This window comes from Echiichthys vipera (genome assembly GCF_963691815.1).
Source record: "Echiichthys vipera genome assembly, chromosome: 17".
In the NCBI taxonomy this organism is placed as follows: Eukaryota; Metazoa; Chordata; class Actinopteri; order Perciformes; family Trachinidae; genus Echiichthys; species Echiichthys vipera.
In genome coordinates, this window is record NC_139842.1 from 15,901,313 (window position 1) to 15,913,802 (window position 12,490).

Genomic DNA, 12,490 nt, shown 5'->3' on the forward strand with positions numbered 1-12,490 from the left:
ATTGGTTAGCCTAAATCTTATTGGGTCTGAGCTAACAAGCTCACATAGGGTAGAGAAACTGCCTTTACGCTAGGCACCACCTAATGCAGGTCAGGAAACAGTAGTCAAAGTTTCTAGAAAATGCTTACATACTCGGCTATTATAACCACCTTAAATATTGAATATATAGTTATATTTTAATAGACGTATATAAGAGAACACTGTTTTTTAATTTCATTTTCTTTGATCTAAAAAAATCGCTGATTCAAAATGCCCAAGTGTAAAAAAGTGACTACATCCTCTCCCGCAAGATAATAGGAGAGATGGTGGGGTAAGAGTTTGGGTAAATTGCACATATTCGTTCATTAAAATTTTTGATCGTTTTGTTCATCAGTTGTCATTATTTGCCTGAATTCAATCAAAGCACTCAGTACACATTCTCTGTCACATTCGTTAGACTGTCTCCTAAATAGATAGCTCTTGCCCCTACCCAACAAACCAGCTACGTACCCCTTCTAATTAAATCCAGGCAAATATAGGGAAGGACTAGCATGTTGTGTAAAGAGAAAAAGAAAAACTCCACTAGTGTGTTTGTTTGATACTCTGACTTGTGTATGCTTGCACGTATAAATATGTTTGGTTATGTCTGTGCGTGTATGCGTGTATCTGCATGTCTGTGTTTGTGATAATATATTATGGATTTTTTGTGAGAATGTGTCAGAGAGAGACTCAGTCCAGGCCCATGTAGAGTGATGACACAGGGAGCTCAGATTGCTCCATCTGCAGGTCGAAGGAGCTGGTGCCAGCAGCCTCTCTCTCAGGCCTTGTGCTGCTTGCTGGTCTTGAAGGAAACCTGCAGCACGCGGTCACCAAGGCGGTAGCCATTAAGGCTAGCGATGGCCATGGCGGCTTCATCGTAGTTGGTCATGGTGACAAAGCCAAAGCCCTTACATTTGTTGGTGGTGAAGTCACGGATGACCTTGACGTTGGTGACGGCGCCGAAAGGCCCGAAGAGCTGCCACAGGACGCTCTCGTCTGCCTCCGGGGACAGGTTGTACACAAAGATGCACCAGCCGGCTCCAGTTGGACCAGTAAGGTTAACCCCGGCCAGGCTGGTCATGCTGTCAATGGTGATGGGGGAGAATCTGGGGAAGAGAGTAGGAGAGCTACCATGGGTGTCATTCTGAAGTTCCACACAGAATTCAGTTCTCTATACTGTCTCTTATTGGCATGTATCTGTGAGAAATGATAGATAAGATTGTAGTCGGGGCACACCATCTCCATCCCCTCTGCTGTACAATAAGTAGATAAATATGTGTGGTCACCCCAGTGGCTCCAAACTACCAGCTTTCATACAAAAGACACTGTGTGCCCTGAGACACAGAGACCCACACAATGTGCATATTTTCTCTGCTGACCAAAGCCTCTGGAAGAATTAAACACATGAATCACAATGTTCAACAGAAATTACAGTATTGAACAAAACACAGAAACCTAGAGAGGGATGAAAAGCAAATTGGAATCAAATCATACACAAACTGGAGCAAACAGAGGAGACGCAAACGGAATCTGGTATGTCCATGCTGGTGAAAAAAAGGGGACATTAAAGCAACTGAAACTGACAATGTTAGTTCATAAATAAATACATAGAAATTATTTCTATTAATTAAAATAAAAGAACGAAAAGGTTAAACAAAGCCATGCCAGAATACCCTGCTGTTAGAAGCTTGCATCATTGCTTATTGCAATTACAGATAGTATTTTGTTGTTCTGGGCTGCTTCTGTAACGTGGTTTAAATGGGCAGTGGGTATTGAGAATTATGGCCATTATATCTGATGAAGTCAGCAGGTGGTATTCCAGGCACTTTGTTTGAGGTTTTAATTTTGGCATGGATGCTTTTGAAAATACACCTTTGGCATTTACCTCTTGACTCCGTAGCTGGCGTTTAGTAAATTGTCGAGTCTGCAACGCAAGAGGGAGAATGAAGGGGATGCAGAAGTTAGTTATGAGATCTACAAGGAAGGGGGGCTTTCAGTTAACATGTTGCTCCTTCACCAGCTGGCCTCCAGAGGGCATCCTTCACAGCAACGCAGTCCCAAAACCATCCAACCACAAACTGATGGCGTGTAAAATAGTCCTGTTAGTATGTGCCTCAGCTGGTATTCATTGTTCATTGTGAGTTCAGTTGGTGAAGCTCCAAAACAGATTCCCCTTTAATGGTTTAAATGTAACAAATCCTTCATCCCAGGCCATTTCACATCTACTGCCTCAAAATAACTATCCATACTGAGTAAGTGAGCATTCCAACTTGAGAGGGTATTTACAGTTGCTTGTGAGGTCAGTTAAAATATTTGATACTGGAGGCCCTTGAGTTTCAAACCTTTTGAACCTTTATTCAAAATTACCAATGTAGATGTGGCCAACATCTGGAAATTCCACTCTTTAAGATGCCTATAATGCCTATGTAGTATAGGCAGACTTTAAAGGTTCAGTATTATTATTCTTAATCAAAGATTTATTTAGCTTACGTTTTTTACTGTATTTGGAAAAGTCTGGTCTCTTACATTGGTTTTGAGCTGTTATTTGGATCTGGTCCCTTTCCAAGTGAAGGGATCATGCTGCAGTTTAAAAGAAAGTCAGAGAAAAAGAGTGAGAAGGAGGGACAATGCAATATTGCCAATTCCTCCTGAGCTGTAAAGCAATAATATTGCTTAAAGGAACAGTTTACTAATACGTTGTGTTAATATTGACAGATTTCTTATTTTTTTAATGTTTTTCAATTACACAATATACTCTTATTATAAAATAAGACGACATTTGCTGTTTTTTTGGGGTGTGCCACTTCATCTGATTGATTTTTCTTTTTACTCTTAGGAGGCGTGAGGTTGCCAAAGGTTCAGTACCTGAATCGCTGTGTCTGGTGGTGCAGGGGCCCCGTGTAGCGACGGGCAGCAGTCTGGTACAGCTGAGTCAGTAAGGCCTGGCCTGTCTTCTGGCTGGGGTTGTTGGCGAACTTGACAGTGATGGGCTCGGCGGCACCCAAAGGCTTCTGTCCGTTCAGACCTTTGATGGCCTCCTCTGCTTCGTTTCGTTTATCAAACCGGATGAAACCCACTCCTCGTGATATGCCTGCTCCGATTAAGAATACAAAACAATGTTACTACCTTGGCATCTAGGACATTTTCTGCCTACCAGTTTTTAAATTCAGAGATGGAGTGGTACTTAAGTGACAGCATGAGAGGTGAAATAAAGCTATACCTGTAACTTGGTCCACTAGGATACGGGATGTGATGATGCGACCGTATTGGGAGAACAGCTGCTCCATGTCCTTCTGACTCATGGTTTTGGGGAGTCCACTCACGTAAAGGTTGGCATCACGAATAGAGGCCGAGCTTGGCCGGGCATATGATACCTATAACATCCAAATAAAATAAATCAATGAGTGCATTATATTTATTTACCCCAAAATCACAAGTTTCTCTCAGCGAAAAACAAACAATTTCTGGAACATGTTAGAAAGACCTGATGTAACTGGAGAGAGTTCCCAACAAATAGTTTTCATTTTGATGCCTGCTGATTTCTCCACAGACTAATACTATCTGTGGGCTTAATGAGTGCCTTTAAGCTCACACTTGGCTATAATGACACCGTCACATACACACTGTGATGATAACCATTACCCAAACTGATACCAGTCATCAGATAACAAGCCCAAGTGTCAACGTTGTTCTGCACTGAAAAACATCAGCCTTAGTTGATGTATTTTCCTGAATTCACTGGTGACTTAATTAGTACGCAGCCATTCTTGGTTCGTCTGTGTTTATATCCCTCATGGTTTTCTGTTGGTCTACTTTTCAGAACAAGTACTGCAGAGGAATATCTGATTGATTGTAAAAGAAAAAGTACATACACATGTTCTTGTTTTTGTGTTTATGTGTAGCGTGTGAACATGTGTGTAAAAGATAATCCAGTCCGGTGCATTGTTGTCAGTGCTGTGTTTGTGTATGATGGAGAGACAGAGTGAGTGTTGTCTGAGATAGGCCGAGCTGCTCTCCCTGTCCTGCCTCTTTCCTTTGTCTCTATCCTCTGGGGGTGAACAGCTCCACTGGCAAACAGCAAACAATGTAAGTGCATCACAAGACTTGCAGGATCCTTGACAACTTTTAAACACTCTGTTCACATGCAAACACGCACACTGTTTATACATATTGTATTGGTCATTAATGGTGTGATAAATATAAATGTTTGCAAATTTTACATGTAATGTAATTGTACGTCAATGCTTAGCCTTGAAATGTATTTTGCTTATTGCACAGGCACAAATAAGGATTTGATGTGAATAAAAATACATTATCTTTCAGATGAATACAGGTGTTCTGATTTCCTCCATCAGTACTAAGCACCAGCTTCTATTGTGTACACAGACGGACTGTATGAGCAGGAGGGTTGTGTGGTGCAGTGATTAGGGTGTTCTGGATGATTCAGGGGGGAGTTGCTGTGTTCGGGGAGCGGAGGCTGCCCTATAATTAACCCTCTCCCTGTCGCTCCCACAGTACAGATGGTGCCTAAAGCCCATATGGCCTCTAATCCTGTCATTGGCATTCTACTCTCCGAGCTACCCCCTACCCTTCTACCGCTGCCCCTTCCCTCACAGCCTCACCCGTCTCTATATGGAGCCTCCTGCGAAATTAGAAAGTACTATGCTATTTACCAGAGGAGCTATTTCTTTATTTTTTTTACATTTGAGAATAAATTATTAAGAAGTTAATGACATCATCATCGTACAAGATCATGACACTGGACACTTTTTCTGCACGGTTGTTCCTGAGTAAGAAGTCATTTATCTTGTGCAATGTTGTGGATAATATTTGAATGACATTATACAGAGCAATATTTGTTTTTCCAAAAAAGGAACCAAATCCTGTACTTGACTTTTCCTGCTTAAAGGTTTGATCAGTCGGATCAGTCAGAACATCCCTATTCATGGACAGCTGTGGGAAGATCACCTGCTCTGCTCTCTCATTGATTAGATTTCTCAATCCTGCAGTTTGTCTCCAACTTTGATGTACTTTGATCAGGTCAGAGGGAGATGGAAGGAAGTAGTGTTTAATAATATGCCCCCTCTTTCCCTCATCTGATTTTGGGACAAAGATGCCCCCTAATTAGCCTAGATTGGAGGCAGATGGGATAACCAAGACTGACCCTAGTGCACCGCAGTCAGACTTCCTAATTACATTTCCATCACAATAACCTCTGCATGCTGTCCGCCCCTTGCTTTCTGACCTCCACTCTCTCTCCTGCTCTTTTCACCCTTTCTCCCTCTTCCTTTGTTCTGGCCACTGCTCCCTTCTGCCTCCTCCTCCCCATTTTCCTCCCCTCCCTCTGTCACGTCTGTCGCCACCTCTCTCAACAACCCTTCCCCCTTGACAAAATCTCCACTTCCTTTCTTTTTTATCTTCAAGAATCAGAAAAATGAAGAGTGACTATTTGTAGAAAGTAGCTCACCTTGATTGTTTTAGTCTGCAGTTTGAGACCATTGAGTGTGTTGATGGCCTTATCTGCATCATTTGGATCCACATAGTTTACAAAGCCATACCCCAAACTCTGACCTGGAGACAAAGAAAGAGCCACCATGGTGTCAGTGATTCTCAAAGCTGGTTATAATAACGCTATTTATTTTTTTCAACATGGAAAAAATGTTGTACCTGTTATCTTGTCTCTGACTAGCTTGCAGGACTCAATCTCTCCAATGCTACCAAACAAACTTTTGAACTCTTCCTGGGTCATGTTCTGAGGCAGATAGTTGACGATCAGATTGGTTTTGCTGTCGTCTGTGGAGCCATTGGTGCTAATGACTGGACCATTAGGCATACTGGTTCCGCTTGGACCGTTGGACACCTGGGTTTCCATGGTGCTGATTATCTGCTGAGGAAGAGGGTGGAGTTAGATTCAGAGTTCACAAAGAAACACAATGAAAGATATATAAATGAGCATATGCTAATATTTAACATAATAATGCATGCGCAAATATACTATACACAGAACCACACGCGCACAGCCTGTCCACTCTGTCACTGTCAGAGGGAAAGGTCAGGAATCAGCATTGCTAAAATGGAGATGGATACAAGGTCTGGTTTATCATCTCCCCTCCCCCACTTATACCCCCCCCCCCCCCTCTCTCTCCCTGCCGCTGGTCCTGCAGATGTCACAGTCCCTTTTTCCTTACTCTTCCCCTCCCCCTACTCTCTTCCAGGGTCAAACACCATTACATCATTACGCAGGGATGGATAATAGCGATGGTGGTGCAGGCTGGGGGAGATTGGGGTAGCAGGGGTCGAGATGTTATTAAATGGATTTTATGCTACAAAAAAATCATGGTTTGGTGGAAAAATATTTTAGGATAATTTTTAAACTGCAGGATTGATAATGTGCTTGTTCTCTGGATTTTGTTCAGATTTCTTTGTGGTCAACTGACTTATTTTGGAGTAAGGGTGTGGGTTAGTGTACAGTATAGTGTCTGTGTTGCTCTGGAGTACATTGTGTCGCTTATTTTGATCTACAGAGGCTCCTCAAAGAGCATCTGTGTGGTTAGAAACAAAACTTCCTGCTCTACTTTCCTTTTCCCTTTGCCTCACACTAAAACACTCAGCTCACTGTGTAAATCTACACGGAAAATCACTGCGAACTCTGTTTTTGTGTAAACAGATGACAAAGAATTTCAAGATAATTTGTTGCTATTTTGTTGCTTGGTGTGATGTTGATGTACTGAGTTGTCCAGCTGTTTGAATTAGAAAAAAATATCAAACAAACCAGGGGTTTTATACTGAAAACCTGCAACAGTTTCAGCCTTACTATTAACCATCTTAATTTTACATCCTATTTTGTTGACACATATTGAATACGAGGAGAGGCAATTTATTTGCATCTGTTGTTTTCATGTTCAAACATCAATAGATTGAAAAATTGAATTATTGCACATGCCAAAGTACATGCACGTAAAGGTAAAAGTAGCCCCTCTAACATTACCATGTGTGTGCTTTTACACGTTTTGCAGTACACTATTTAAATTTGATGAATCTCAATGCCTGTATATTTTCTCACAAACAAAACTGTAAGGTGTTTAGATAAACAGTTTTAATGCATATGCAGTGTGGAAGTAATTCCAAAATGTAAATTGCTACATCAGATTGTGGGTTTGAACTGTTGCAGATCTCTAACTGATGGGTGTTATGTATGTCAATAAGGCTAAATGAGTCTTGGGGTCTTGTAGTCCAAAGTAACAAAGGGACTTAATTAATTAATATTCAGGATTAGTAAATTATATTAAGGGGGGTCTCCTGACTTGATGGAGAAATTTTGTAGGTGTCACTGAAACATAAACATTCTTTATCACAGAAATATTTATCCGGCAACTAGCCCCTATGGTATTTTGAGACAAATGTATTATGTCAAATAATGTAAAACACACTTTATTTTTATCCCCAAAGAGGGATATTTAAGTAGTTTTCTTTGTTGGTAAGTAACAGAGGATTAAATACAGAAAAGATGAAAAGGATTGACACAGATGATGCGATGTTGTTAATTTAATACACAGCTCGCCAGCACCTTGTATATCCACCCACATTTTGTGTTTTGCTTAGGCTGATTTTCTGTGTTATCATCACATTAGTAGAATATTTGATTTTTTCATTTGTGTCTTCAGGTCTATGTGTCATTTCATGGTTTCTTTCTTCTTTTTTAGCTTCTGCGAATGGATCTGTCTAACCTGCCTTTTCTCCTCATCTCTGTAACCCGCTTTGAGCCTCACCTCGCCTCAGGTTGCCCAGGTAACAGCCCCTCAAAGACTGCATTGTTTCTAATGGCTGAATGGCTTTCTTACTTTCAGTGTGTGTGCTTATTAGGAGCAGATATGCAGGTCAGACGTTTTTTCCTCTGTGTATTAATATATGGCTTTTCAGAAGCAGGGAATAACAGTAAGTCAAATTGAAAATGACAAGGGAAGAGGTCTAAAAATAAAATTCTTCAGACGCACATCTACGCACGAATGCAGTGAAACATAGATAGCAATCTGTCACACCATTTTGATCCATGGCTAAAATGCCTGCTGACTGTTTTTTTCATGCCATTATGAATTGCGATACGATGTGCACACGTTCAAAAAGGTGGAATCAAGCTGTTATGTTGTATTTATGGTAATACTATGTGTGATGTGATGCGTCTGACTAACAGAAATATGAGCAACTGAAGGTGTCCCAAATATGACAAAAAGCATTTTGAAGGGGGAAAAAAACAACATATTAGGGCAAATTTGACTCGCCAGCTGAAATAACCCTCAACATGGCAGAAAACACATCCCCTGTGAACAGCGTGAAGTTATATAATTCTGAGGGCCACTGAGTATGGGCTGGGCACACCGAGAGTAGCTGACACAAGCAGCAACTAAGATTAAGACTTTCATACAGAAATAGAGATGAACAGCATGCTTTGAAGTTATTTGAAACAAATAGAAAAGATAACAATTCAGAGAGGATTAACGATAGCATGAATAATACTGATACGCTAAGTATAGATCTACTCCAGCTTTAGACTCCAGACATCTTCTTCTACAGACAATAAAGACATCCACCCCAGGAGGAGTACCTTGTAACCATGATGTCCTGAGTGCAAATTTGGCCTAGGTCCTTTGTTGCGTATTGTCCCTTTTCTCTCAACATATTTCTTGTTTACTTGTATTTTATTTACTTTCCTTACGGATGAAAACATGCCCTAAAAATAATCTCTTTTAAAATCCTCTTTTAAAATTCCTAAAAGATTGCAGTAGTTTGAGTAGCACTATGTGTCCCACACAGCTTTTTTTCTATTTTGGGGTTCTGTGAGATCTCCCTTAATATTTAATGCTCTGCATCAGCATCGCCCACACATGGACCCAGACTTGCACGCAAACAAGAGGCCTGCCTCCTCTGCCAAACACATGAACCCAGACTTGCACGCAAACAAGAGCCCTGCCTCCACTGCCAAGCACACGTACCACCTACACTGTACACTATTAAATTACAAAACACAGAAGCATTACATGAATAAATGTAAATGCAGTCAGTGTTCTCTGTCTTCTGATGCCTATAAACCGCTTTCCCCAATTCATTTCTGCTCCAAATGCAGCGCAGCACTGGAGGCTATAATGTACAGAAGAATAATCGTCTCCCAAGTCATAACATGAGATTTGCCACATTACATGTAACAATGCACTGAGAATCACAATTTGAATGAAAGATATAACAAGAGAGAAAATGGCATGGCCACTGTGTGTATTTTGTTTTGGTATGCTGTCCAAGCAACAACAACAAAAAAAGACAGAGTCTTTTGGGAATTTGAGGCTTAGTGTAGATTTAAATTGATGTATCTGTGTAATATATGTATTTTAGTTTAGTCCTGTTTACAAAACAAATCAACAATCTTTCTCAAGAAATCCACCTGGATCTTTTCAACGAATATTGATGATGCTGATTTCTCCTCTTAACATAAAACCTTGTCACCGGTCCACATTATAATGCATTTTTATAAAGATTTCTTTTTCTGGAAGGCATGAATCAAAACCGAATGCTAGGCTGAAGTGTAAATGAGCCCTCTAAATAACACAGATTACAGGATTATCCCAAACAAAGGGCATTAGCCACACTCTCTGCAGCTTAAGGGATCATGGTGGCAGCTGTAAAACAACAGGACGACAGGAGTCACAGCCCATGTCAGCCATGCACTGAGGCTCCATCCTATTCTCCGCTCCGCAGACTAAAAAGAAAAGATTTCTAAAAGATTTCAGCTCTCTTGAGTATGTGCTGCTTCGATAAGATGAGAGCAGACAACGTCAAAGGCTCAGGGAGACAAATCTGCCCTGCGAGTCCTTGTAGCATGCGGGGCGCTATCCAGCGTGCTGAAAAAGGGAGTGGCCTTCGGTCGGTCTCGTTTGAGGCCACGGAGGCCCCTGAATCCAGCAAAGACTCGTTTTATTTATTTTTTTCATTTATTTGACTTTGAAATCGTTTTAATACAGAAATAAATCCTATACACGGCTATTTAAATATGACAGATGCATAACATAACCCCTCCTTTCCCCCGGTTCTCTTATTTATCCCTGTTTTTATTTTTTTTAAAGGCAAGACTTGTGAGCTCTGCAGGCATTCATGAACCGGAGCGCCTTTTTGCTGAATAAACGTATTGAAACGACCAAACAAAAGAGCCACCCGTTCCTCCTCTTCTCCCTCGCAGAGGCTATGGCAGCACTATGAATATTAATGTAAACAGTGGCGCTTTGTGTCGTGGCCAGGGGCTGCAGGACTGGGGAACAATGACTGTTACAGTTGCCAGCCAAAAGTCAAAAACGCCATGAAATAATAAATAAAAATCACTAATCCGAGATATTTATTTGCTATTTTGGCTCGTAAAAGACTCAATAGTGTTGTATTCAGTGTTAGTTGTAAAAGCTGGTTGTAAGGCGAATGGCCACTATTATAAATATTATCAGAGAAAATAATGTTTTTCCATAACATTCACGAAAATATAACTCTATATTAACAGTTGTATATACTTTGTGCATATAATTAACATGTGATAGCTCAAAACATGAGCTCAAGAGATTTTGCAGCCTCAGAGATGGAAGGTACATTCGCCCCCTTTCTTCCCTACAGGCTTTATATTTGTTGCTGATAATTACACGAAGTCGTTGGCAACAGGAGGCGAATCACCGCTTACATAACATAATTACATTGAACGTCTCATAGGCGAAGTTAGACAGGTCACTGTACAAAAATATAACACTTCACGAAGCCTTTTAATCGTTTTATTTTGGACAGACAATAAAAAAAAATATGCCCCCTAACCTTTTAAATCGCCAGAAAGAGAAAAAGATTTACATTTAACTCTGGATTCATTTTTTAAACTTAACATCAAACAACTGTTTAGATTGGTTTACAGCGATGGCCTCGGCTGCCCTTGTCCTTGAATTGTGTAAGTGCCTGGGATAGGTTATCTGACTCAACGCTTTTATTTGCTTGGCACTGCGGTACAGGCATGGAGGACTGCGGACCATGTGGAGGGGAACTACAGTCACTGTCGGTGGGCTTCTGTCTAGGCCTGAAAGGGACAATAGGTAATGTACAACAAAGAGAAAATAAAATCCTGGGATTGGAAATGTGTCGAGTGGGCAGTTAGAGCCTCACAGATGATGAACCAACGTGCTGTCCACCTCCATTTTATATATTTTCTCGAAGCCATATTCTGACCATTTCAAATCTGAAATGTGTCCTTATCTGTTCATGGGCCCAACTCCGTCTCTCACATCCTGTTCCTTCTATGTGATAAATAATTGATATTGTGGTCCTATATTAGTCATAGCCTGAAAAGATTGGCATTTTGCCATGTGTGGACGTAATTTCATGATTCCACAAAACTAAACTAATAGAATAGTTTAGGGATTTTTTTACATGTCACTTTAATAACATAGTAGGTGATTTTAAGTCTGGACTGAGCAGCAATCACGCTGATTCTTATTTATTTCATGGCTTCTATAATTGAATGCAAATGTGTCTTCCTCGCTCTGCTTAAATAAACTACCTGCTGTCAGACGTAGAGCGTGTCAAGAGGGGAAAAAATACAGAGTAGGCCTTTTGAGGATTCAAGGGCCTCGTTTGGTGCTTAGGTCCAGCAGAGACACGCCCAATCCGGCCGTCGGCTCAGAGCAAAGCTAATTTATCACCGCTCACATCTCCTTTTATCCGACACGCGCAACGCAAGCATGGCCATCTTGGAGGCTACGTGTGCGATGTGATATATGTCTACTACTGTAGGAAAAATGCGCTTAAAACGGAGATGTCCGCGAGAGTCCTCACTGTCACGGCCTCTGAGATTTCCAGCCTATTTACTCGGTTGCATCGCAACGCGAACCCTGAGGAATTTGAACTTGGACATTGGATTCAATGCAAACCAATGGATGCGTAATATCCCTCCTCCCCCCTCCCCCTCCCCCTCCCGGAATGACTCGACCCTTTTTTCCCTTTGCCTTGCTGTATGGGCCCGCAGCCTCCGAGGCATCATGTTTTGTCTCAGAAACCCGTCTCCAGCATCCTTGTGCTGCAACCAGGCAAAGAAAGCGAGTCCCCCCTCCCCCTCTGAACCCAGCGCCTCATCGCCTCTCTCCATCTCCATCACTGTAATCTTGCGGAATTCCTGAATCTTGACTCCTGCATCTTTTAGGAAATGTAATCAATGCTACGACATTTAGGGAATCAAAGTGGCTGCGATACAAACACGTAAAGGCTGCGCTATCTAAAATGGCAGGATAAAGACTTTATCCATCGCTCATGAAGACTGCAGCCGGCATGGCGCACCACACTGAGTACGAGATTGCTAATTACCACTATCGATCGTTAAATCTTAAAATATTGATATGGCACTACATACCAGAAAAAAAAGCACTAATCCGAACGATCCTTTATGTTTTAGCATGTTGGCATGGCC

At 41.3% G+C, this 12,490-nt stretch overlaps 1 protein-coding gene across 1 annotated transcript; it reads right to left on the bottom strand.

Moving 5' to 3' along the window:
- Positions 1 to 642: 642 nt before the first annotated feature.
- elavl3 (ELAV like neuron-specific RNA binding protein 3) lies at positions 643 to 12,178 on the bottom strand (the record flags this gene model as incomplete). Its single annotated transcript, XM_083931269.1, has 9 exons — positions 643 to 1,145; positions 1,904 to 1,942; positions 2,545 to 2,598; positions 2,884 to 3,112; positions 3,239 to 3,392; positions 5,486 to 5,589; positions 5,686 to 5,902; positions 11,041 to 11,107; positions 12,033 to 12,178. 9 exons carry the CDS (start codon positions 12,176 to 12,178, stop codon positions 797 to 799), a joined length of 1,359 nt encoding a protein of 452 aa, XP_083787395.1. The 3' UTR covers positions 643 to 796.
- Positions 12,179 to 12,490: the final 312 nt, after the last annotated feature.